The 26,863-nt window shown below is 44.3% G+C and overlaps 3 protein-coding genes and 1 long non-coding RNA gene across 4 annotated transcripts; 3 read left to right on the plus strand and 1 right to left on the minus strand.

Annotated features, from left to right (window-relative positions):
* Positions 1-5,889: 5,889 nt before the first annotated feature.
* Positions 5,890-6,737, minus strand: LOC120690635. The gene is made up of 2 exons (XR_005681851.1): positions 6,470-6,737; positions 5,890-6,366 (listed from the first exon to the last, which is right to left on the minus strand). It is a non-coding gene; the product is annotated as an uncharacterized LOC120690635 (long non-coding RNA).
* A 1,789-nt stretch (positions 6,738-8,526) lies between these two features.
* On the plus strand, positions 8,527-10,156 carry LOC120690636. Its single transcript, XM_039973360.1, has one exon. It carries the CDS (start codon positions 8,593-8,595, stop codon positions 9,607-9,609), a length of 1,017 nt encoding a protein of 338 aa, XP_039829294.1. The 5' UTR covers positions 8,527-8,592; the 3' UTR covers positions 9,610-10,156.
* Positions 9,853-12,958, plus strand: LOC120688864. Its single transcript, XM_039971223.1, has 3 exons — positions 9,853-10,161; positions 10,267-10,516; positions 12,440-12,958. The coding sequence occupies exons 1-3, from the start codon at positions 9,853-9,855 to the stop codon at positions 12,781-12,783; spliced, it is 903 nt and encodes a 300-aa protein (XP_039827157.1). The 3' UTR covers positions 12,784-12,958.
* A 10,573-nt stretch (positions 12,959-23,531) lies between these two features.
* On the plus strand, positions 23,532-26,325 carry LOC120690638. Its single transcript, XM_039973363.1, has 2 exons — positions 23,532-24,872; positions 25,921-26,325. Exons 1-2 carry the CDS (start codon positions 23,928-23,930, stop codon positions 25,954-25,956), a joined length of 981 nt encoding a protein of 326 aa, XP_039829297.1. The 5' UTR covers positions 23,532-23,927; the 3' UTR covers positions 25,957-26,325.
* Positions 26,326-26,863: the final 538 nt, after the last annotated feature.

Raw genomic sequence — 26,863 nt, forward strand, 5'->3', positions numbered from 1 at the left:
TAAATGAATGAATTCTGCTGCTGCAAAAACGACTAAGGCAGCATAGAACAGGTGAATGAGAATGAGTCATACAAAACATTATGCCGTGTGTCAATTTTTGGAGCCAATATAATGAAGCCACGTATCATTAAAGATACAACATTTGAGTGAGGAGAAGATAAAAATCAGCCGAATTTGAGCACCGAATCTGGGTGCAAAATCAATCGCCAAAAAGGACGCCATCCATAAAGAAACAGCTTGACAGACCCATCATCTGCAAATCATAAGTTTTTTTCTTTTCAGAAGATTACAATAAGGCATGATATGGACATGACACAAATATGGAAAAACATACAAAATCTGAATTTGACAATATTAAAACATACCTTGTACTTACAAAACATAACCAATTAATCCATTAACTCGATTCGACCCAAAGAAATGGCACACTCTTATTCATTAAAAAAAAGAAATGACACACCATAGAACAGAAGCAACTTCGGAAAGAATTTTAGAAATAATAACAAGAAAAACACATTGCACTATTTCATACACACAAAATGAAAAAAAAATAAAATTTACAAAAATGAGTTTTGTTCCTCCCTGTGAACAGAAGAATTCTGGGGGAGGTTCTATTTGCTCTAACTAAACATGTGTTATCACGGCATTAACAATATAAGATATTCAAGTGCTTTTTTTGGGCTAAAGTGGAAGGACAACAAATGAGAAAAAGGTCGTTAATCCCTACAATGACAACAATGCCTCCATGATTCTTTTTGTAACGGTTTATTCCACCTAAGGCAAGTTTTGTAGCCACATAAACTCAAAAGAATGTGGTTCAAAAAGTTTTGGGAAATATAGCACTGAATGGATAGAAAACAAAGTAGCCACACATACACAAGGGAAATGACCCATATGAGAGTGTACGGGTGATGATTGCTTATATGAGGAGAGAAATCTCGCCAAGGCGTGAGATTAAGGCGAACCCAGAGGCTCAAATAAAAGGGAACAATATAGAACAATTCCTATCACAAGAACACATTCAGAGATATATACTAAAACTTTTGAATTTGCACCTAGAAAAATCCTAGGCCCGTAAAAAGGACAAATCAGTTAACCTATTAACCACACACTCAACCTCATCCAAAATGTTTAAACGGACTAAATGGTCACCTACCGCTTAGGTATTTATTCGGGCTAAATGACCATTTAAACGGACTAAACAAAGATTAAAAGGGGGTAAATGACTGATTAAACGGACACGGCAAGCCATTGTGTAGCGTGTACACGGCGTGCACATGGGCTAAACGGTTGTGTACACGAATAGTGCGAACCACACGCCCACACGAATTACAGTACAAAGAAGCCTATGTGCTAATGGTCGTATTCACTGACGGGCCGAAAACAATCACAGGAAACAAACGGAAGTGCGTGTAAAAGAATCGAATGATGAAGCAAAAGGATTATTACTTGAGTAATCGTTAGAAATGCCCCTAAAAAGAATGAGAAGGAGCCCTAGATCCCTTGATAAGATTTGAATGGATTATTTAACTATGTGTCATCCTTAAGGATAATACATGCTCAATTGACATCAATATTTTTGCCACCCCTCTTAGCTAGAGAGTAACTATTTGATAATTTATCTGATGCGGTATGATAAGTCATCGTGCCCGCATGGATCGGCAAAAAAGACTTGGATGCCCTGCTTTAACCCAGTACACGGTGCTCAATCTCCTATCCCAATGACTAGTGGGACCCACACATCTCCTTCCACCTCCATCACCTCCTATCCCAATGACTAGGGGGACCCCCACATCTCCTTCCACCTCCATCGTCTTCTTATCCAAAATGGGACTTCTGTCGTCATGCGTTTCGTCTGCAGGAACCTCCCACTGCTGGCATCGTTCAAGATGGGTCAATTCGAGCCATAGTTTTAAATATCAGGTTATAGCCCAACGGGCTATAGCGAGCTATAGTGCGCTATAGCAGAAATTTAGTGTAATTTTTTATTGCTACCGCTAAATCCTATAAACTGCTATTTAGGTTGAACCTCGACCACCGGGTGATGCTCTTGCCGCTAACGCGGTGCTGGTCATATTGCAACGTGCCGTAGCCGCACGCCGCCGTGTGCTACTCGCAGTCGCAGCGAACCATCAGGGGTTGCCTGCTTATCACAGAGGTCGCGAGCGTGTCCCACTGCGCTAATCATGAGCACGAACCAGCAGCTCGGCTCGGCGCACACGACGATGCGCTTGATGGGCCTTCCCTACTCGCTGACGCACACGAGGACGTGGCCCTCCGGCACCCCCGATGCTGCTACTGCCCCCCTTCTTCGTCCGGACCTAGCGGTACGCTGTGGTGGGGGTGTCTATTTATCGTTTTATGCGATTAATTTTGTTTTCGTCGCAGAACTAGGCGGGCGCGCATGCCGCGCGGTGCCGCGCGGGAGGCGCGTGCGGAAAACCCTAATTAGTCTTGTTTCTTTATTACTTTCTTTTCTTTATTTCTTTGGTTTCTTTGTTTCTTTCTTCACCCATTAACTGCACGCATGCCTGTCACCCAGTTATGAGTATCACAAGCAAGCAAACCGATGATGTAATTGCCTTCTTTTTCTTCAACCATTAACTAGTCCTGTCTAGTTAACATATGGCCCATTAATTAGTCCATTAGCTAGTCCATGAATTAAGTTCTTCTACTAAAGAATCAACTTCAGATCTTTCGTTGAGTAGACATTTCAAAATGTTAGTAAACATTTAAGAATGTTTCGAGTTTCTGAGTCATTTCAGATTTGTTTGGAAAACATTTCAAAGTGTTCTGTAAAAATGTTTAGCAAAAGTTCTCACCAAATGTTTACCAAACATTTTAGAATGTTTCAAAAATTACATATTTGTTTGAAAACAAATCAATGTATTCTGAAAATTTTTCATTTGTCCTAAAAAGTTTTTGAAAACACTTTAGAATGTTCTAGGATATTAAAAAAATTGAAAAATGTTTGAGAACAAGTTCAATTGGTCCGAAAAATTATTGGTCAAAAAGTTCCCAAAAAATGTTAGTAAACATTTCAGAATGTTCTGAATTTTTGAATCATTTCAGAATGTTTCAAAATTTCAAATCATTTCAGGTTTGTTTGAAAAACATTTCAGAGTATTCCATAAAAAATGTTTAGCAAAAAGTTCCCACCAAATATTTACCAAACACTTTACAATGTTTCAAAAAGTTCCCACCAAATATTTACCAAAAATTTCTAATTGGAACCCGGAAAAATAAATCGGAATCCCAAACGAAACACAGACAATCAATATTTCGCACAATCACGACACACCCTGTACATGAAGTGAATGAATACAATATTTATAGTATTACGTAGGTCTATTATATTACCCATAGCAACACACGGGGACTATGCTAGTACAAGAAAAGTTTCAAGTAAATATTGTTAAACACTTCGGAAAATTTTAGAATGTTTGAAAACATTTCAGATTGTTCCAAAATATTTCAGATATGTTTGGAAATATTTTAGATTTGTACGGGAACATTAGAACATTTCGAAAAGTTCTAATTAAATGTTGTTAAACACTTCAAAATGTTCCAAAAATTTGAACCCGACATGTTTAGAAACAATTCAAAGTGTTTTAAAAAATTTGTTTACAAGAAAAGTTACAAACAACTATTGTTAAACACTTTGGAAAGTTCTTAATGTTTGAAATATTTCAGATTGTTCCGAACAAAGCATTTCAGATTGTTATGAGAAAATGTTCACACGAAAAAAATTCCCAAATAAATGTTGGTAACCACTTCATAATGTTCTGAATGATTAAAAACAATTCAAGTTTGTTCGGAAACATTATTACAGTGTTTTGAAATATTTAGAACAGTGTGCTGAAATAATGTTTACATCAAAAGTTCCCAATAAATGTTGTTAAACACTTCATAATGTTCTGAAGGGTTAAAAAATATTTCAGATTTGTTTTGGAAACATTTCGAAAAGTTCAGAACACTTCATAATGTTCGGAATGATTAAAAACAATTCAGGTTTGTTCGAAAATATTTTAGATTGTTCCAAAATATTTAGATTAGTTTGGGAACATCTCAGATTAAGCATGTACGTTGCTACGGACAAAATTGGTACATGTATCAGATATGTTTTGGTGCATGTGCGTTAATTTATAGGGATCTATATGATCGAGTGTGGATGGAGGGAGTTGGTCTGCCTTGCATACAGGATGGATTAAGGCCCACTTGTCAATAATACGAGATGGACCAAACCAAATGGAACAAACCAAACGAACCAATCTAAAAATTTATGTGGAAACCTTACTCGCTTTAGAAATAGATATAGATTATAAGAAAAAAAGTTGAACTAATCTTCAAACATTTCTTGTGAAAAAAATATTCATGAACATTTTAAAAAGTTTGGGAACATATTTGAATGTTCCATTTGAACTATTTGAAATGTTTCTAAACATTCAATAAACATTTGAACTATTTTAAAAAATATTTTAAATGTTCTGAAAATGTTTGTTCCAGAACATCCAATAAAACATTTGAAAACATTTCAGAATGTTCGTTGGAACTTTGTAGAATGTTCCAGAATTCAAAAAGTTCTCAAGGTATTTTGTGAAACATTTCAAAATGTTGAATTAGAACAAGTCACAATGTTTATTGATAAATTGTCAAAAAACATTTCAGAATGTTCTGGAGAAAAATGTTCCACTGGAACTTTTAAACTTGTTCCATTGGAGAAAAATGTTTAAACTTTTAAACACTTTTGGGATGTTATTAAACACTAACGTGGGCCGCGCTTTCTTAATGAGCCTCTGAAATCACGAAGTCAAGCCAGCGTAGCAGTGAGGAGGAAGAAAGAAAGAACCAGATACCAGCCAATGAAAAAAAAATCGTGTTTATATCCGCGGGCCGTACACATGCAGCCAAGAGTGGACCTACATCCTGTGGGTTGTACGCATGACCCGCGCGCGTCTGCTCTTCTACGACAGGTCGTATTCTGGCAGCGCGCGCGACAAATAGATTTACCCGTTGTGGTTGGGCCGGCCGTGTACGACCGCAGCAACAGTGGCCGCCGCCGTGGCCGATGCTCGAGGACACCACATTGTCACTACGTGCCTGCGCCTAGCCGTGGAGCTTGTGCCTCGCGCCGCGCGGCCGCCGCCAAGGGCAGCACGCCCATGGGCTGCGCGATGTCAGCATCCTGGGACTGCATCACCACGACGGGCACCTCGGAGACCAACATGCGCCAATGTCTCGCGCGGAGGGCAACTAACTTGATTTCAACATTTTTTTACCTCGACTTAGATATTACTGAGCTGAACTGGAATGGACGGTAGTGAGCTCGATTTGGGTGGGGAGACGTTCGATTCAGCATGTTTTGTTCGGTAGGGAGAAGGCGGCTGAGGCCCTGTCTGTCTCCCACGTCACGGTCGCACGGAGATCTTTTCGCATGGCCCATCTACGTTTGCGCGATGATTGTCGTGCCATGTCGGATAAATTAGCAAATAGTTCGGGTGAATTTGGATCTTGGGGCTATGATGACTCTAGCCTTGTCTGGCCAAATTTGCTACTTGGAACTGCATAAAAATTCTAGCTTTGCAGTGCTACCACGGTTGGTAGCGCTACTGGAGTGGAGCCTACCCACCAGTGTTCGAACCCTAGTTTCGACATTGGTGTTAGTCACCGGGGTTTTCCCCAAATTAAACTCTACAGCCTCTCACGTGTTGAGCCAAAAAGGGATTGTGACGTGCCCGTCATCTGCAAAGTCATCTGTTAATCTTAAGATGGACGCAGTTTGTTGATCTGAGTGCAGTTGTAGATTTGTTTGTGTGTGTAGGGTGGGTGGGTGTGCGTGCATAGATGAACAAATACTACAACTGCATATGAGAGTATTCAAAAAGAAAAAGAAAATTCAAGCTTTGCTAGCCTCCACGGGCTACAAAATTCTAACCCAAGGAGGAGAGCCAAAACAGTTCGCTGTCATCGGCAAGAGTCACGCTAAGAGCATCTCCAACCACTTCTCTAAAAATGAATAGCTAAAATTCTGATTTAGCTATTATATAAAACAAAATAGCTAGCAAAAATATGATGAAATCCAACAGCTTCTCTAAATCCAACCGCGAGCAGCAACTCCTCTTCCTCCTCTGCCTCCAAGTGCCATGGTCAAAAGGTCTAGAATGGCGATGTTCTGCACTACGAGGATCACCAGCAACCAAGAAACATACCACGGTGTTCAGAAATACGAGGCACACACAGTGACACACTTGGCGCGGGTAGATGGTGACTGGAGCTCTTCGGAGACGAGGAAGAATGTGGTGGCGACATTCGCCGACATGGCCACCGGCACCCGTGGCGGCAACTTTGCGTTCCTCGTCAAACGAGCTGCGAACACGGAGAGTTAGCTAGAGCACCATGGTCCACGCAATGAGAGGATTCCATTTTAGTAGTTCGTTGGCTCTGGTTCGGAGATTCGGAGGGGGCTCACCGGAGAGGTCGAGGTTAGTTGTTCTAGGCGACCATGGTGTGACAGCACGTCTCTTCGGTGGCGGATTCGGCCGGCTGGGTTAGGGGATCGAGGGAGGTGGTCATGGAGCTGCTATCCCCGTGAGGAATTAGATTAATTTGGCTCATGGATGGAATATTGAATATGGAGGCAGAGCTCGGCCTCCAAGCAGCCATGGCGACGGCCACATCAATGGCGGGAGGGAGGGAGTGCGATGGATAGGGAGGGAGCGCGCGGGAAGGGATAACGAGCGGGGGCGGCTCAGCATACATGCCAAGGAGGGGAGCGATATCACGAGTCGGACGTCGAGCAGACCCAGATGGCGACGTTGTTAGATGCTGATTTTTTTCTGATATAGCAAGATAGATAGCGATGCCGAGCTACTTTCCCTCCTCTCTTGGAGATGCTCGAAAATAAGAATAGCAATTGAGTGGGTGTGCTCAGTAAAATAGCAAGTAGTTAAGGATAAAGTCCATTTCTTGCCATACAACTATTGTTCAGAGTTTGATTTTGGCCATGCAACTTCAAACCCGGGTATCCTTGATCATCCAAATACCAAAACTGTTCATATTTGGTCATCTGGTGGTTTTGCTAGGTGGTTTTGTTGACGTGGATGACACGTGGTAGTGGGGCCCACATGTCAGCTCATTTTCCTCTCTTCCCTCTCCGTTTCTTCTCTCCCTCCTCTCTCTCTCTTCCCTGCGACCACGCCTGCGCGCTCTCGGACCAGCTTGGCCCCGACCTGCTCGCTGCCGCTAGCTCACTTGCACGCCGCTGCGGACCATGCCTGCGACATGTAGGCAGATCCAGTGGAGCGGCGACGTCTGGGTCTCGGCGTCCCACCCGCTGCTGCGGCGCGCTCGAACGATGACGATGGGTACGAGTGCACGAAGTCATCGAACCCCACCTCACCGGAGCACGCCAGCGGCAGCGACAACGGGGATGGTGGCTCAAGAACCTCCCCATCCCCCCGCCGTCCAGGTACCTCGCCACCTCCCGCATCATCGGCCGCATCACCGGCGACGAGTGCGAACACCAAAGCCCCACCTTCACTACCGCTGCCACCTCCAGGGCATCGTACGCGCCGCCGAGTCAGGGGTCCACCACCTTCTCCACTTCCCCAGCAGTGTACCGTTCCCACGCCCACTCGACGAGCACCGTCTCCTCAGACGAGGGCGCGCGGCTCGATGGGGCGGCGCCCGGCCACCACCTCCAACACTAGCGCGCCGAATGCGAACACGTCGATGGCCCTGCCGCTCCGGCTTCAATTCCGCCTGCCAAGAGCCACCCCACCTCGTCCACCACCTCCGCCAAGCATCCACGGGCCCGTCCGACCTCTTCCTCGGTCAGAATCGGCTCCCTCACCGCCGTCCATCATTGTTGGCCGCTCGAAGCTCCACCCCGCGCGTCGACCTCCATCTTCCGGCCTTCCTCCGCACGAACTAAGCATGCGGTGAGCTTTGCCGCATCCTCCTCGAACCCCCAAACCTCTTTCCCCACCCCTCCCCGCGCGCCACCTCCTGAACATGGCGGCGGTCTTCCCCACCCCTCCCCGCGCGCCACCTCCTGAACATGGCGCCGGCAGACCGCCGCCCCTGCCCCACTGTCGCAGACCGCCCCTGCAAGGGTCGCACCATGCCACCGCGCGCGCCAACCCCGCGCGGGCTGCCTTGGCCGCGGGCCAGCCCCGCTTCCCCGTCCCCTGCCTTCCGTCGAGAACGGCGCCGCGGCCGAAGCTGCCATAGCCGCCGAGCGGAGGGACCGGGAGAGAGGAGAGAGAGAGCGGAAGAAAGAGAGAAATAGAAGAGAAATAAAAAATAAGTTGACATGCACGTGTCATCCATTAGCGAAACCACCGAATGCTCAAATGTGAACGATTTTGATACATAGATAATCAAAGATATCCAATTTTAGAATTGCACGGCTAAAATCAAAGTCGGGCGGATAGTTGAATAGTTAAAAATAATTTTTTTCCAATACTTAAATACCCCGATTTGAATGTTCTCGCCGTCGGTATAAAAAAAAATCCTGCTCCGCCGCCGCCTCCTCTGGAGTGGCCCCCCGCTTCCGCAACCAGCCGATCGTCGGAGAAGGAGAAGGGGACGATGGCCAACGGACTGCGCAGCGTCCAGAGGACGATTGAAGCTTTCCGCCGCGGCAATTACTCCGTGGAAAAAGACGGCCCCAACAGATCTGAGGTGATGGGTTACATCCATGGGTACTACAAGGAGGCGTTTGATCGGCTCCCTTCCTCTCTGGATCCGCTCGTCCACGAGGTTGGCTTCTGCTTCGGCTTCTTCGACCCCGTCTTCAACATCATCGCCAACACCGCTGCCCTTGGAGGCTCATCATCGTTGGTGGAGAAAGAGGCAAAGCGGGAGGGGAAGAGGAGGAGATCAGAAATCGGCACCAGCAGCAAGGGAAAGGGGAAGAAGGCCAGTAGGGGGAAGGAGATCTGCGCCGATGCCAACGTAATTGCAGCGCGATCGCTCAAGGGCCTCGTCACCTTCCTCACCACCTACTTCCTCTACCTTCCCACCTCGGAAGCCCTGCGCTATCTGCGCCTGGCCAGGGCTGATCTCCTCGTAGCCGTGCGCATCATCGAGGAGGATCGCGACTCTGAAGCCTTCACCATCCACCACCCTACAACCAAAATTGCTCTGACTTGTGCTGCCCTCGCTGCAATGCGTCACCACGACTCCGGATCAGATGATCCCAAGGTCACCAGACTTGCGACTAGCTCTCTCACGCTGGCTTCCCGTTTGGACATGGTCTCCCCCTTCCTGACGATGCAAGGCTGCCAGTGCATTAGTATTGCCACTATAAGTCAACTTTTCAAGTTATCGTCGGAAGGCAGGCATGAGACAGCAGACTCGGATGGGGTCATGCGGTATGCCATCCCAAGGTTTCCCTCCAGCATAAAGAAGACGCCGTATCCGTATGACCTTGAACTAGCTCTGATGAAGGTGCTTCAAGATAGAATCCATGGGTTCTACCTCAAGGCAATTTCCTGCATCCCGGTGTCCTGCTTGCACTTGCGGCACCACCGGGGCCTCCTGAAGGCTGGCCACTGCTATGGTCGGTTTGATCCTGTCACCAACATCATCCTCCACACCATCTAGTATGACACCGTATTCCCCCCACACAAAGAGTTTAAGGTGGACATGATCTACAATGAGACCCTCGCCCGCACTGTGTGTCGCTCCCTCTATGGCCTCATCTCCTTTGTAACAAAGCTATTCCCTGCGCTCTCCAAATATGATGCTACATGATACCTTCTTTTGGACAATGCGACACTTGATTGTATCATCACGAGGACAAACCAGGATGGCTACCAAATATCTGCCAATCAACATGGTGCTTACATGGCTGCTGCTCGTGCTGCAAATCACCCTAACCCTACAGCACTAGCAACCTTTGCATCAGGGTCCATGCAAGAAGGGTTAGATTTGAAGTCATTGCTTGAGGTTAAGCGTACCCTGTCCCCTGATGATGTTCGCACCATCTCGACACATTTGTTACAGTATCCACGTAACAAGCCTGGGGGGCTGGTTCAGAAACTGACAAAGCATGACTCCCAGATTGTCTCTGCCAAAAGGAAGGATTTTGAGGCGCACCAAAATTCGATTTACAGATGTGTTCAAGCTGCATTAAGTAAACATACACAAGATAAGGCAAGTTCATTATATGTTCTGTTGTTTCTCTGCTGTTCTTTCATTCTTTGAACCCTGTCTGGTAGATGACTTTTGTTGATTTAGTACTTCTTGAACCAATTGCAGGGAGAGGAGTATGAGCTTCTTGCAATCTGTGGGGTGAATACTGAAATACCCAGGAATGGCAGTTATGGTTACTATGATAACTACGACGGATACCCATATTCCCATATCAACATCTGGGCAAGGATGAAAGGGTCACAACTTGCTGATGTAGCTCCCACACTCCTTTTCATTCAGTGTAGAAATGACTCTGAAGACACGACGGACTCTCAAACTCTGTGCTTGCCTGTGTCAGAGTCATCAAAAGATGCCGGTATGCTCTCTATATACTATATCCAGATTAGCTTGCATGATTGTTCTTAGTACTTGTATGATTATGCCTTTGGCATACCTGTCAAGAACTGTATCATGCACTGCGTGTGGAAACCCTTTAGAGGGTGTTCACAGTGTCGTAGAATAATACCATAAAACAGTATTGATACTAGGGAAATCTTAATAAACTAGGCATTTGCTTTCATCTGCTCCTATAGATAACGGGCTTTGCTACGGTACTCCAATTACCTTTTAGGAGGTAAGAGTTCAAATAAATCTTAGCCCTTGAATATTAGGAGGAAAACTAAATAACTAATTAATTAAGGAAAAATCTGCCGGCTATCCTAACTATACCTGCATGCTGCTTCCGTGGATCTAGCAGAGGCTTGCAAATTTGCATGTACGCATGCATGAAAATCTCGATATCCTCCCTTATTTTGTTAGGATTCAATTGTGTGCACGTTTCTTAATTACATGTTGGTAGCTAGACACATTTGTTACATGTCGATCTCTCTTGTTTGGAAAAATATTTTTTTCAAGTTTGTCATACACATCTCAAGTTAGATCTTGAAGGTATGCATCTCATATCATTACAAAATAACATTATAAACTCACGGTGGTTCCTTTATGTCACAAAAAATGATGCAAACTCAAGTATGCAAAGGCTCCAATCATGTTCGTGTCATTCCCCAAGAAAAACAAAGAAGTTACACTCACACATGTACACATGCTCCATCGATGTATCAATCATGTTAGATCTAAATTGTGCATATACATCATGTATTTATGTTAAAACTCGTGATGGCAAAAAAAAGTTACATACAATCTGCTGGGTATATATGTCACGTGCACGGAGGATAAAAAATAATTCTTGTCTCAATTTAATGGCCGGCACATCATGTGAAAAAAATAGAAATATGAGATCTCAACTAATCATGCATGCATGTTAGATCTAATCCTCTATTTTCTAATTTAAAATATATAGAATAAATATTAAAACTATTACCTTCTAAGAGGTAATATGGTATTAGATCAACGGTCCACAGTTATTTGGGTGTACCATAGCAAAGGCCATAGATAACAATCTAACCTATGCATCTGCTGCACTTTCTCACATTAAAGTACTCTTCCCTTTTTCCGTGAAGGCGCGAACAACATATTGCTGGATATAGTTGATGAATGCCTTTGTGGGGTTGCCTCAGCCCATGCTAAATTATCGTATTGGGCTGTCAAAGCATACACAGATGTTGGTTAGGCACCTGATTTGGTAGGTTTGGGTCAAACATTGAAAAAAATGGAATGAGGTACTCCCAATTTTAAGGAACATAAAACCTGTAATTATGATGATCTGCAACTGTAGTGGGCATAATGTATGGCCTCGCGACCTACTGTGCTTGAACCACTTGATGGTTGTTTAACAAAATGTTACAAGTCATCAGCATAGCTTCCCTTACCGATCTTGCTGATTCTTCATGTTTCCTCTAAACCTGGTCAGTGCCAGAATTGCTCTGCCATCTTGTTGCAGCTTCTGTCATTCCGTCATAAGATTCTTAGGAGGTTTGTATGCCAGTTCTTTTGCTGCACTGATGGCGAAGACATTCGAATGTGTGTACGACTAACATTAATTGATGCACCTTCAGCATATTATCATTGGACACTAAGCCTCCTGATCTGAGGGGCAACCTGTGGCCATGAGCCTCTAATGAATAGAAATGCCTCAAAATTATTGTTACTTGCAGTATTATGAGCATCTGTGTGCTGTTAATGTTTATTATGCATGCATGCATTGTGGGCTGATTCTTCATGATTCCTCAGCAAAGCTGATACACCTGTTCGTGTAGGTCTGTATTGATGATGTTAGCATTGTTTTGATGCCTATGTCAAGTTGATGACCTTTTCTTTGTTCTGTTTTTCTTGAGAATAGGTCGCTGCTTCCATTGCGAGCAAAGTGGGACCAAAATTGTGCATCCGTTGTCACATTCATACCTTGGGCAAAACTTCAACTTTGAGGAAATGGCTCGTGGAAAACATTCCATTACAAATAACGAACTAGTTGGATATGGGGACCGAAGGACTGTTTTTCTGGATACATCAGAGGATGATTGCATTTATTTTGATCCTGCATGGGATGCTGATTTTTCTGTGCGGCTTAATGAGGCTGCTAAGAGGGAACTGGAGGGGGAGGATGGGGCTTCATCTCGGGCCAAGATGCGCATGGTAAAAGAAGTTGCGCGAGCAATGGCTGCTTTCATACATCTCAAGGAATGAGAAACGGTTATTCCCATGGGGTGATGCTTATCTCGTCCTCTCTCTGCCTATGTATCTGTTAGTCGTTAAGGTTCTGGCAAGCAAAAACCATGGCAAATTTCCTTCTGGTTGTAATATTCTGAGGACAATCTCTGTGTGTGAAATGCCATGATAACATATATCGGGAGGAACTATCTATCTGGTTGTGTTATTTGACCTGTTAAGGAAATGCTAAGAGGAGATTTACAAATGAAATAGTTTATTTTCACTAAAACTACAGTCGAAGTCCAATTTTTCCACCTTTATTAGCTGGTTTTACAACCCCGTCTTCAAATAGTTAGTTTTAGATAGAAACACTGACACTAAGACACTACATTGACCATGAATCAATAACTTTAAACATGTTTAGCAAATGCGTAATAGTTTGATGCTATTATTAAAGTGAATCTAGCCATACTATTAGTAAAGATTTTCTGCCTCAGCCGCCATGTTGTGACCTCCCTCCGGGCCTGCTCGACTAGAGCGCGACATTGTCTTTTGCTCTAGAACCAGGTCGTGTCAATACAGCCTCTCTCCCATCGTAATCAGCTAGCTGGAGTTGTGAGTAAGCCCTCAACACGCTTGCTAAAACATTTTATTAACTGGTGAAAATTTCTGCTTTTTCCTTGGCATGTGATTAGGTTAAGCTACAAGAATAGGTTCTTTTTGGTAACTTAAAGAGGCAGAACAGATGCATATTACTCTACAAAGGAATCTGCTATTTTTAATACTCTTTGGAAGACAAGACAGACCTATAGCAGCTAGCACCCATGACGAGTAATTTACATTTGGGAGCAATCCTTTTGTTTTTTGTTAGTTTATTTATATAATATGGTGTTAACCAGTAACTATTGTTACACTATCTAACCTTTTAGATTAGTGTCTTGTTGAAATAATAATAATGAAACTCGTAGATATTGCAAGGAAAAATTTGTGTGCTTTAGATTGAACTGCTTTTCTATATAGTTTTCAGGTTCCTCTTCCTAAGAAATATGGAATATCGATTTTGACATATCTAGGTAGAATTCTATATGCTTAGGCTTTTTCAAAGCTCACACGGTTCAATTTACTAAATTAAGAATCTTCGCCTAAGTCAACGTACATCACTCTTTGTAATTTTAGAGTTCTTCAAGAATTATCCTTCTAATATATTTGAGCTGTTAATTTTATTACGTGTATGATGCTGCATATACTAGAAGAAAAACTTAAAAAAAAAGGTAAAGATACAGGAGAGGGAGAGTTGCTAGAAATTTCTAATATCCTCATGAACTCTTCATGAGAAATATTCACACAACACGCGACCTGGGTGGCTTATTAGTTGGAGCGCATCCGCTGATCCGTAGAATCGGCTGTGACTGCGATCCGCGTCGACCTGGTTCTTGGGATCGGATCAGCGTCATGTTTCCTTTGGTTGGCGGGTTGTTGCAGCTGATTGAAGCATCACTCTGTTCGGCTGGCTGTGGTTAGTGGCTGGTATTGATTTTTGGTGATGCTCTGTGCCTGAATCTATGTGGGTGCCTCGTTATCTACTCATGTTCCTATTTATCCTTGGTCTGACTTGTGCGAAAGTTTGTAATCTCAGCAAGATCAGCAAGACTAGTGGGTTTGAGTAATTATCTTGTTGAATGCTTTGTGCCAGCAAGATTGCTTTAGTTTCTTCAACCTGTCACAACGTTTCATGTTTTTCACTGCCAAGTTAGCATTTTTATTAGTTCTAAAAGTTGTATGGCCATCGGATGACATTCAGGCTCAGGGACAAGGAAATGCTAACCCGACGGGCGACGGTTCCCCAGGAGATGAGTAAAATTTGTGCAACTTTTGACCCGTGTAAAGTTGACATGTGGCTTGCATGATGTCCTTTCTGAGCCTTGATTTCGAAATATATCTAGTCTTCCGTTGAATTTGGAAGTAGCTACTTTTATTTCTCTTTAATTTGGTAGTAATGAATGTCTGTCTTGGTTCCTATTCACCTGCGTTTGACAGGTCTTAGATTTTGAAATCCTGGAGCGAGCTAGGTTTTTGTGATAGTTGTTGGTTGTTTAGAGCTTCGCATGCAGTTCCGGGGGACTCGCGAGAACTGTTGACCTGGGCTATAATCTTGGGCCAGGCTCAGCAGACCCGAACTACGGACCTAGGTTGGTTCCCTTTCGGCACTTTTTTCTTTTTTATATTTAAAAAAAATAAAAAATTTCAAAAATATATGTTCGTTTTGAATTATTTCAAAAATACCCCCGGTCGCCCTCCATAGGGCGACAGGACCTTAGTGTAATTTTTTTTCTTCAAATTTGCAACGAGCTCCCTGAAAAAAAGGGGGGGCCTGTCGCCCCTGCAACGGCCCCCCCTCGGGCGACCAGTGGGCAGGCCCGCCCACGGGCGCGGCAGGGGCCTGTCGCCCCCTCCGCGGGCGACAGGGGGGGCTGTCGCCCCCCCCCCCCTCGGGCGACCGTATATAAGATCCAACCCTCCCCTCCCCTCCTCATTTGAACCCGAAAATTCCACAAAAAATCCAGAAAAAAAGAGGAGTGAGGAGAAGGAAAGCGGCGAAGCCCTTCCGGATTCAGCACTTGTAATCTGCAGGTTAGTACATTTAATTTATATATTGTTATATTTAAGTACCACGTACTTAATTAGGAGTAATTTAAGTAGGGGTGAGTAATTTAATTTAATTAGTGGTATAGTAGAACCATTTAAGTAGGAGTTTAATGGTACTTTAGTTTGTAGTTACGTAGTAGTAAATTAGTTTAGAAAATTAGTATTACGCATTTATTATTACAATTGCAGTACTATTAGATACGTGTTTATAAATTAATTATGATTTAGAATAGAATTTGGCATATGCAGTATAGAATTTGAGTGTCATCACGTAGTTATGAATACTTATACGTTGTAGTTGAATTTCATACTTAGTTTTTACGGATTATTGAATAAGGTAGTGAAGTAAAGAGTATAACTCGATAAGTATTATGTGATATACAGATATGTCGAGCAAGATGCAGTTTCAAGTATTTTATGGTGAATACAATGTTATGTATGGACCAAATGGAGTAGATCTTTCTGCCTTTAAGTGCACATCTAGCGCCATAGATAAACCTCTGAAAAGGAGTTTTGGTTCCATATGTAAGTGGCTGCAGCGTGGGTTCCGTGTTGATCCGTTGACACATGTGATCACTGTCCAGTCTCTTGTTAATTGGGAGTTAGAAAGTGAATTATGGGAATTGATGATGATACACAGCACTGATGACTGGCAGAAGTACATGCAAGCAGCTCTAGAGCGTGGGTGGCCTCTGGCCATTCTTGTTCAAATCCGGGAGAAGACACAAAATGAAATCCAATATTGTGCAGATCAAGGAACTCCGAGTATTCGAAGAGAGACCAATTATATTGAGCAAGATGAGTCAGAAGAGACAGAGAACCAAAACATGGGACCACAGGGCCTTGCTGATGAGGGAGAGAGGATACATAGCATTGTGGACGAGATGGAGGCAGAAGACCAAACCGCAATAGAGATGGAAGAATATGAGGGCTCATCTGATGACAAGCAGTACTCATTGCCAAAAGAGTGGAAGGAGCATGGTTTTAGCAGTCATGTCGCAGAAGAGGTACGAAATCAGGAGTGGGAGTACAGAGGGAATGAGGTAGTGCAAGGTGCAACATATCCAAACATTGAAGCGGTAAAAGATGTTGTGAGACTATGGGCTATATCATTGAAACGAGAATTCAGAGTCGTAAAGTCTGGCAGTAAAGAATATGAGGTGAAGTGTGTGAATGCTGGATGTCCATGGCGAGTACATGCATTCAAGGGAAAATGGAAGTCAAACTGAAAATGTTCCATTGTGACAGAGCACACTTGTTTGCTGTCAGAAATTCTTCCCTCGCATCGCAATATATCATGCGACTTTGTTGCAAAGCAAATGTATGGGTTTATTATGGACAATCTAAATTATGAGCCAAAAATGATTGTTCGACACATTGAGCAGACTTACCAGTACACCATCAGTTATTTGAAGGCATGGCGGGCTAAATAAAGGGTGTTCCAGATGCGGTTCGGCACATACGAGGCATCATATGATAACCTACCTCGTATGTTATCCCAGGTTGTTGCTAGAAATCCTGGAAGCTTTTATGACACATACCTCGTACCAGCCGTGACTAGGGGACAAAAAATTATGCAACGAGCCTTCTTTTGCATAGGTGCTTGTGTTAGAGCATTTCAGTTTTGTCTTCCGGTGATCTGCATTGATGGCACATTTCTGACTGGAAGGTATAAAGATCAGATACTCACCGCAATCGGTGTAGATTGCAACAACCAAATAGTTCCGCTCGCATTTGCATTTGTTGAGAATGAGAACATAGACAGTTGGTATTGGTTCCTTGAACGAGTGAAGGTTCATGTTGTTGCTGCACGTCCAGATGTGTGCCTTATTAGTGATAGGCATGCAGGTCTGCTGCAATCAATACTGAAATTGCAATGTGAAACTGCGACAACGCCTCCATTGTGGCCCGATGTCCAAAACAGGTGGTGCATTAGGCATATGGGTGCAAACTTCTATGACCACTTCAAGAACAAAGATCTTAAGAACCTGTTTAAGAGGTTGTGCACCCAAAATCAACAGAGAAAATTCAATGCATTATGGCAGATGCTTGATCAGTTGACTGCAGAGCTAGTGAAGGTAAGGGCATCAGGAGCAGGCACGAGTCAGGCTGCAGAGGCTAGGGATTCAATTGAGAAGCCATTTTCACACTGAATTCGAGATGCACCTAAGGAGAAATGGTCTTTCCTTTATGATACCAACGGAATACGGTATGATATTCAGACAACGAACCATGCAGAGTGTTTCAATATGGTTATGCGTTCTTGTCGTACCTTTCCTCTTGTGGGAATTGTTGAGTTCATCATGTATGTGTGCATGAAGTATTTCAGAGAGCGTTACACGGCTGCAAGCATAAACATCAGCAACCCCCAAATTCAGTTTTGCAAAAGAGTGACACAATATATGCAAGAGAAGATTGAAAAGGCCAAACTGCACCGCGTCATATCGACAGGTACAATGGAGCATAGATTTGAGGTTCTATGCAAGGATAGAAATGGTCGTGGTATCTGTAGAGATAGGGTGGTACAGAAGAGTTTGATTACAGTAGATGGCAAAGCCTTCTGCTCCTGCATGAAGCCTAAATTATTGCATTTGCCATGCTCCCATCTCATTACGGCATGTGCAGAGTCTAGGTTGCAGCTAGGAGTATTTGTTTCACCTTACTTCAGTAAGGAAGCAGCTGTATCCACCTGGGGACATGAGGTATACGGGATTGGAATTGTGGGGCCTTTCACTCAGGATAATGAGAATAAGATGTTTATTCCTGATTCAGCCACTAAGAAAGGCAAAGGCCGCCGTCAGACACGTCGTATTCGGAATGGTATGGACGAGTCAGAAGCAAGCAAGGCACAAAAGCGTTGCAGCCAATGTGGAGCATTGGGTCACAACTACAAGAAGTGTCCTCAGAATGCACTTCACGATGCTGCTGACGTCGGTCCTTCCGGAAATCCCAGATATGGAGCACCTCCTACGTTCAGACGAGCATCGGCGAGAATTGCTCGTGGAAGGCATTCGGTGTCATGATCCACAAATTGTATTTCATTATTTGTAATATGTAGTAATGAAATATTGCAGGTATGTAATGAACTATTATTGTACATATGTGTCCAGTTTGTATGAAATATATATTTACCTATGTGTTCTCATATATTTTAAAATGCAGGTATGGAGATGGACTCCTTGCTAGACCTAGTTATCGACTCGAGCCACAGGTCTTACTTTGCAGCTATTGAGCACCGAGCCCTAGAGGTGCTACGTCCTCGTCCACCCGGGGAGGCGATCTCTATACACCACGATTGGTGTGACCGGTATGTAATGAAATATTATTGTTTATCACTTATGTATTCGTCGGTATTCCTTTGTTTCGATAATTTTGTTTTTTTGCAGGTTACGAGAGGCTGGTCTACTGACTCTGAGCCGTCTTGTCGAGGTTGGGCCTATTCAGCTCGACCGATCCCTCCTGACGGCGCTCGTTGACAGATGGAGGCCGGAGACACACACATTCCACCTCCCATGCGGGGAGATGACTCCTACGCTGCAGGACGTGGCCTACCTCCTCGGCCTCCCTATCGTCGGGGAGGCTGTAGGTCCGCGTGTGGTGGCGGCCTCGTGGAAGGATGAGCTGGAGGCCCGTTTTGCCCTGGTTGACCGCGTGGAAGAAGCAGGTCCGATCAACCCGCACCCGCGAGCAGCAGGTCCTTCGAAGACCTGGTTCCTACAGTTTACAGTACGTATTCATTCCATATTTAAATTTAATTGTTATAATTCACATGTTCCATATTTAAATTTAATTGTTACAGTACCTGGTTCCTACAGTTTACAGTCGTACGAGAGGCTAGCCGTTGGTCGGCCCATGGTCAGCCACGAGCCTTACCACGGGGGCATGTACGGCGACGAGGAGGACGAGAGGCCCACTATGAGAACTATCTGGATCTGGCGTCAGGTATGTTCGCAATAAATCTAATTTTGTTATTCATTGTTACATGATGCATTAGCGCACTTTTAATTTTACTTATTCGGAATGCAGAGGTCCTGGGCGCATGCGCAGGTTAGACGCGCATATCCTAAGTTTGTTTCGGAGCTCGACATGCTGACGCCCGAGGACGTTGTCTGGGAGCCTTACAGCCCAGAGGCTGTGGCTACCCGTGCACCAGCAGGCCTGTCTTCGCACTGCTCCGCGAATGCGAGCCTGTGGCTTACTACCGCCGTCCTGGTTTATGATATCGCGGTTGAGGCATATTGCCCCTGGAGAGTCAGGAGACAGTTTGGGCAGCGCCAGGAGTTTCCGGTGCCCACCGCGTTGGAGCTTGTCAGTCGCCAGGACCACAGGTAATTATGAATGAACTTGACTCATACATTCGTGTCGAATCTAACGATTCTTCGTGGTCCACTTTGTAGGTTGTCAATGAATGGCTTGCCGTGCTCTGATGATTGGCTCACCAAGATGCAGCCGTGGGTGGACCAATGGGAACAGGCAGACGAGCACTTGGTCCATCCAACAGGACCACACACAGACAGCTCCTTTAGGGCTTACCTCACCTGGTACTTACCCCGGACTCGGGCTTGTCTGGTTTTTGTTGATACTCACCCGCAGCCACACCAGGCGAGGCCTCAGGATGGCTATGCCCGGCACCACGTGGAGGCACTAGCTGGCGCGGTGAGTCTCTTGATCATATTTGCATATATATGTTCATATTTATAAAATAATTCATGTGTTTGTAACTATACCTTTACTGAATGGATGCAGTTTCGCCTTTGCAACATGATGGAGACGGACTGCTCGACTTACCTGACGAGGGTACGTGCCGGATCCCCAATGACCCAGTTTGAGCAGACAGAGGCATGGTCGAGGCAGCGTGATCAGTTGCGTCAGGTAGTGCACAACTTGAGAAGCCGTGTGCAGTACGATGACAGCCACGGGTCGTCCCAGGCCTCATCGTCGTTCCCGTGTCCGTCGACCGTGCACGGGCCGACGTCGCAGTTCTTTCCAAGTGCAGGTAATGTACATATCTTTTTAAAATTAGATCAAGTGTTCCTACATATTTACTAATATCACATACAGGATACGATCCAGCTACTGCGTTCGGCCATACTGGAATGTTTAGAGGGACAGCACCAGTTGGCGGACCGTATCCAGGGATGGTGCTGGGGCCACAGATACCGGTCTACACAGGTTAGTTTATGTTTCGTATTTCGGTTTCTACATGTCATGACGACATATACGAGCGTACGCTAACATCCACATTTTTTGCGTAGGATTCTATCCCGATGCGGGCGCCAGACCTTCTTCTTCCTCCTTTCGACCAGATAACGAGACCTTCACCTTAGACGACTTCGACAGCTTGACTCCAGAAGAGCCTGCCGCGCAAGGTGACCCCGATGTCTTGGGGTATTCACAGCTAGGAGGAGCACCACTTGGGATCTCTCAGCAGCAGACACCGCAGCCCCTTGCGCGTCCTGAGCGACAGGTGAGGTCTCCGGATGTTCTCACCTACTCCGAGGGCCATGTCCGTGCCCAGCAGAGGGCTAAGAGGGTCCGATGCCCTAGGGGTGGTTAGATATATCTGATGTTTGTATCTCTGATGTTTATTTGTAATGAGATAGCTGTGGACCGCTTATTTGTATCTGATGTTTATGATTGTGCTAGTTATTTGTCATTTGTTTCTATAGATACTATTGATGTGAACTTGTTATGTTTGTGGGTTCCATAATGCTCGTGAAATAAGGGAAGTTCTTGCGATTTTTTTCGTGATTTAATGAAGGACAAGTTAGGTGCGGTAGGAGTTAGCGGCCGAGATTCTGCCGACGATGATGACGACTACACTCTCGAATAGCTCAAAATAGGAACCATAGTGTATATAGCTGCGAGTACGAGATCACAGGTTGCCACTGCTCAGCACGGCGAACACGGGTTTCCCAAATATCGCATTCTTTGCCCAGACATACGTGACCCAATAGCAGTGCCCTTCCACCATTTCAAAAAGATGTGACAACACGACAACCACTCCAGTTTTTTCATGAATTTTTAGGCTCAAATGACAAAGGGAATGGCGGCAAGGGCTGGCTTTTTTCCTGAATTTTTAGGCTCAAATGACAAAGGGAATGACGGCATACGGTGACTTAGGGGGAGGGGACCCTGTCGCCCCCCAACGGGCGACAGGCCCCTGTCGCCCCAGGGGTGGGCGACAGGCCCATGTCGCCCGTTGGGGGGGCGACAGGCCCCCCTTTTTTTTTCTAGGGACCTCGTTGCAAATTTGAAAAAAAAAATTACACTAAGGGCCTGTCGCCCTATGGGAGGGCGACCGAGGGGTATTTTTGAAATAATTCAAAACGGACATATATTTTTGAAATTTTTATTTTTTTAAATATAAAAAAGAAAAAAATTCTCCCTTTCGTTAAACGTTTTCTATACGCCTTCCCATCGGAATTCCTATACGCCTTCCGGTAGGTCTGGTTTGGCATAGCTTCACTAGTAGTTTCGCATGAAACTATACCACAAACAGTATTTCCTGAACAAGTTTTAAGCTTGAAGCTATCCATATGCTTCCAGTAGCAGGATGAAACTACAAAAACATGGCCATCTAGTTTCACCAGGAAGAAGCACTTTCGTTAAATGTTTTCTAAAACAGTTTCAGCTTCATCAGAGAAGCCACTTTATCGACTGTTTCAAGAGAAACTGAATCTATGCTAAACAGAGGTACATCTCTTCCAATATCTAAGAGCAACACCAATAAGGGGGCCTTTAAGCCCCTTCCATATTATCTATCCAGAGACACCACTTGAAGATATATGCTACAATAATCTGTCTTTTAGATTATCTTCTATGGGGCATAGAAACATTAATTTTTTTTGCATGCACTTATGTTTTGTTTCTCGTGCTGGAGATGTTTTTGGCTCCAAAATGGACTCTTGAGCTTTGTTTCTGAGGTGTCTCTTGTTGAAGAGTTCGCGATATTTTTCATCTTATTTCTCTCTTATTTACGTACGATGAACATTGATATTAACAGGCTAATAAACTCTTATTGTACCTGCTCTAAAGTGGGTGCAGGAGCATTGGATGGATGGACGAGATTGGTGCGGCGGCCACGACTGCATGGAGGGAGCGCACAGTAGACTGGAGAGGAGCACGTGTCAACATTGCCTGGCTGGAGGGAGTTGAACGGGAAACTAGGTGAGACTCATCACTTAAATGATATTTTCTCTTAAATCATGCACTCGTTTAAATATCCGATTGAACCATAGCATTCTTTTAAAAAATATTATCCAATATGAGTACTACCTCTATCCCAGAATATCTATTTTTAGATTTTCTCCAAATCAAACCTTTTAAACTTGATATCATAAAAAATAATACATTATTCTTGTTATAAGGAAACCAACTATTACAATATGTAAATTTTTATTTAAAAGTAATTATTTTTGGAGATATTGTAAGATAAAGATGAAAATATTTGACTTTAATCAAATAAAAAAGTTGTTATATTTTAGGACGGAGAGTACTTTATTATTTTGGGAAAAATATTCAACACTTTTTCTGCAATGTTGAATTAGCTTTCCAAAATGTTGCATTAGTTTCTTTATGGTTGTTGAATATATGCCTTTAAAATGTTGAAGGCACTAAACTCAAGTTTTACAATTTGAATAATATATTTTGATAACTTGATATTCTATGACATTTTGTATTCAAAATGTTGAAATGATATTTAAAAATGAATATAATCCCCTTAAACTTATAAATATAGCAATTAATCTTAAGGTTGAAGGGTTAAGAATAAAAAGAAGGGGAAAAATCGAAAATGAAACAACCTGCAAATAGGCAAAACCTTCGTTCGCCCGCTGTGTGGCCGGTATACTTGGGGACGTCTATACATAACGCGCGCGATTGGCTGCCGTGACGTTGCAAAGGCAGCTGTGGAAGGGTCGATCACCATGCGGCCAGACGAGCTCCGCTGCCGCGCGCAAGCTCCACTACTGTGGGCATGCCGGTGCTTTGGCACCGTTGGCAGGGGCATGGCTATTGGCAACTCCCGGGAAGGGGTGCGACCAAGTTCAGAAGGTGAGGGAACTCGAGGTGGTGCATCCACAGTGCATGGCTCCAGGAAAACACATGACCTCTGCGTTTCCAGCAACCTGGAACTTGAGAAATGCTAGTACAGCCATCCCGTTCGCAATAGGTAGAGAATCTGATGAGCAAAGATGACAAACCGGTCAAGTGCCAAATGCAAAATAGTGGCACTGCTTGCTGGCTTAGCGGCCCGTGAAACGAGTGGGCTGTTAGCGGGCCGTGCGATTTGATGGGGCAGACAGCTAGGAGCACACCCCTCCGCAGTCCCCTCTCCAACTCAAGCTGCTCTGCTCCGCCACGGCAGTGGGCGGCGCCGGCGTGGCTGCGCCGAGGGTTAGCTACCTCAGGAACCCATCGATCTCTAGCGGCTGGGCACGCCTCCTATTAACTACTCGTAGTTGAAGATCCAGCAGAACGGCCTCAAGACTTGAAGAGGACAGTACCAGCTCGCACGCAAGGTGTTTGTGGAAATGCTCCTCCGGCAGCTGCATCTCCAAGCGCGGCGGCAGTGCGCACCGCATCCGGCTCTGGAGCTTCCCAGCCTCCTTTACCTCTTCCGCTCGCTGTCCATCGTCCTTCCTGAAGCGTCGACCACGCCACCGCGGCGGTCTCCACCTGTGCGAGTCCAGCTGCCACAAGGCTCGCCTTGCTCAAGTTCTGCCCCCCTTGGCTCCGACTTCCGCATCGACGTGGTCGACTCCGACCTATGGCCCGCGTCTCTGGGATTCTTGCCGGAGCCAGTACGCGGCAGCGAGTTCACAGATGACTTTCCGCAACACGAGGGTGATGAGGTACATGATTTGGATGATGAGATTGATGACATGAGGCACCGCAAGAAGCTGTTCTACAAGCTGGACAGGGGCTCGCGGGAGTTTGAGGAGAATAACGTGCCCTTGCGTCGCAGCAGAAGAAGGGAGAAAGCCAACGCCAAGAACTCAAAGGAATGCAAGAATGTGGAGCCCATAAAGTCTGTTTCTGCCAATGTTCCAAAGCTGAAGGTAAAGAGTGCAGCACGTGAGGACGACGTGGTTGAGGTGAAGCGGGAACGGGTGCCAACATTCAACCAGATGACCGATCCTTACCACCACCCTTTCTGCCTTGATATACATGTCACCAAAGGGTCAGTGCGTGCTTGCTTCGTGCACCGAGTGACCAGCAGGGTGGTGGCTGTTGCACACTCCATATCAAAAGATATGAAGTTTGATCTGGGTTCAAGGAAGGGTAAGGGTTTGAAGGCCTGTGCGGCTGTTGGTGCCGTGCTTGCGAAGCGTGCCATAGAGGATGATATCCACAATGCAGTGTACACACCAAGGAAAGGGGATAGAATTGAAGGAAAAATTGAGGTTGTGTTGCGTGCAATAATTGATAATGGAGTTGATGTGAAGGTGAAACTGAAGCAAAGAAAGCCAATAAAGGTATTCCATAATTGCTTATTGTTGCATTTATTTTATATTGTGTTGAACTTGAGTAGAGGCTGTTGTGAGTTTCTCTAGTAATTATTTTTTCCGTCAGATGTTACATATAGCCATATAGGTATAGTGTATTGCAGTACTTTAAAAGACTACATTGCTGATGCTCATGTATGCTACTCATACACAACTGAAATTTGGACCAAGTTGGGTTTAGACCATGAAACATGCAAGAATGAACAGAAGAAGTTCCGTAGAGAAATTTAGTTCCATGTTGTTGTGGAACTGCATCGAAACATTTGTTGATATGCTTACATAATATATCTGTTGTCTTATAAATTCATTTTCTATTTTTCTGTAAGAAAATACATTTAGCTTTGCTAAATAGAAGGAATAGGGCAAAACTTAGATGCTGACAGTATTTTGAAACTGGTAATTATTGCTGTGGCTAAAAATACAATAAGCTATCATGAAGTAAACTTTTTAATTCCTGAAAAGAAAATCAGGTGAATAGAATTCGCCTTTAATCTAAATCATGAACATCCACCTCGGTTTATCTTTATTTTTATTTTGACGTGATATCTCATGTATTTGTCTTCGTGGCTATCAAAGTCTGGGCCCTCTTCATCTTTTATATTTCATGGCTATCATGACAGTAGAAAGCCTGCAAAACTCTTGCCAACCTGTATAGAGTGTGGGCTTCTGAGTGATGCCACCTTCTAACTTATTTATAACCTGTCTGCTACTTTCTGCTCAAGCTTTTGGAACAAAAGCCATTTTAGTTTAACTGTTGCTAAGTTTACAAGTTAACTATGGTGTACCATATGGCATATTGAGAAGCAAAAATGTTCAGAATGTTGTTCCAGTAAACCAATTTCTCCTGTCTTCATCCAACATTACTCTGCTCACATGGTCAGCTACAGCTTTAAAACAACACAAATATCAATCTGTCCCTTTGCAATTGGAGTCATCAGTGTTACAATTGCTATGGCACCGCCACCATTAAGAACCCACAATGCTTGATCTCACTGTTTTCTTTTACCTTTACTTGCAGAAAACACTGGTGATGCAGCAAGATCAGTCCCCCTGAAAAGGTCATCAATTGTTCAGTACCATGAGCCCAAATGCTTCAAAGTTAATGAAATTATCTAGAAAAATGATGACTGAAAGAGGAACAGGCAGCTGATGGAAATGCGTGCAGTTCTCCTAGATGGCCCGAACGTTCTTGTTCCATGTCCCCACAAATCACCTGCTTCAGTGCTTCACAACCTCAACATTCAGCCAGTGCTACACGCATAAACTCAGCATGGTTAAAGAGGGTTATGATTGCCACTTGTGCCCATCAACCTGCTAATGGTTTGGGTTAAAACCGGTTGTAGTGGTTTGGATTTTGTATTGGGTCCACTTCAATTTGGTGAGAAATGGTTTCTCTAGCAATCAATTCGGTTTGGTTTGGTTTCACAAGAGAAACAGTTTGCTTTGGTTTGAGTCACTAATACCATCTAGTGACTGCTCTCTTAACGTAGGGTCCACGTGTAGGTCTAGCTACACTGTTTTGCACAGAGTAGCTACCAGTCATACTGAGTCGTTTAAAAAAAATTTAGTCAATTTTGATAAAAAATCTATAGTGTGAACGCGAGGTTTTATTTCCGGGGTCCAGCTCTTGGTGTGGGGCCCACATGTACGTCTAGCCATACTGTTTTGCACAGAGTAGCTACCAGTCATACTGAATCGTCTCAAAAAAAATTCCAGTCAATTTCGATAAAATTTTATAGTGTGAACGTGAGGTTTTATTTCTAGGGTTCGGCTCTTGACGTGGGGCACACGTGTAGTTCTAGCCAAACAGCTTTGCATAGAGTAGCGGCCAGTAATACTGAGCTATCTCCAACAAATCTCAATCAATTTCGATAAAATTTAATAGTGTGAACGCGATGTTTTATTTCTAGGATCCGGCTCTTGATATGGGACCCACATGTATGTGTAGCTACACTGCTTTG

The sequence above is a fragment of the Panicum virgatum genome, chromosome 9N (assembly GCF_016808335.1).
Source record: "Panicum virgatum strain AP13 chromosome 9N, P.virgatum_v5, whole genome shotgun sequence".
NCBI lineage: Eukaryota > Viridiplantae > Streptophyta > Magnoliopsida > Poales > Poaceae > Panicum > Panicum virgatum.

What these genes read in the sequence shown, in the direction of transcription:
- LOC120688864 (XM_039971223.1), top strand. Translation starts at nt 9,853, where the DNA reads ATGGCTGCTGCTCGTGCTGCAAATCACCCTAACCCTACAGCACTAGCA. An exon ending in GTAAACATACACAAGATAAG is followed by an intron (nt 10,162 to 10,266) that starts GCAAGTTCATTA and finishes AACCAATTGCAG; the next exon opens with GGAGAGGAGTATGAGCTTCT. An exon ending in AGAGTCATCAAAAGATGCCG is followed by an intron (nt 10,517 to 12,439) that starts GTATGCTCTCTA and finishes TCTTGAGAATAG; the next exon opens with GTCGCTGCTTCCATTGCGAG.
- LOC120690636 (XM_039973360.1), top strand. Translation starts at nt 8,593, where the DNA reads ATGGCCAACGGACTGCGCAGCGTCCAGAGGACGATTGAAGCTTTCCGC.
- LOC120690638 (XM_039973363.1), top strand. Translation starts at nt 23,928, where the DNA reads ATGCTCCTCCGGCAGCTGCATCTCCAAGCGCGGCGGCAGTGCGCACCG. An exon ending in AGCAAAGAAAGCCAATAAAG is followed by an intron (nt 24,873 to 25,920) that starts GTATTCCATAAT and finishes CTTTACTTGCAG; the next exon opens with AAAACACTGGTGATGCAGCA.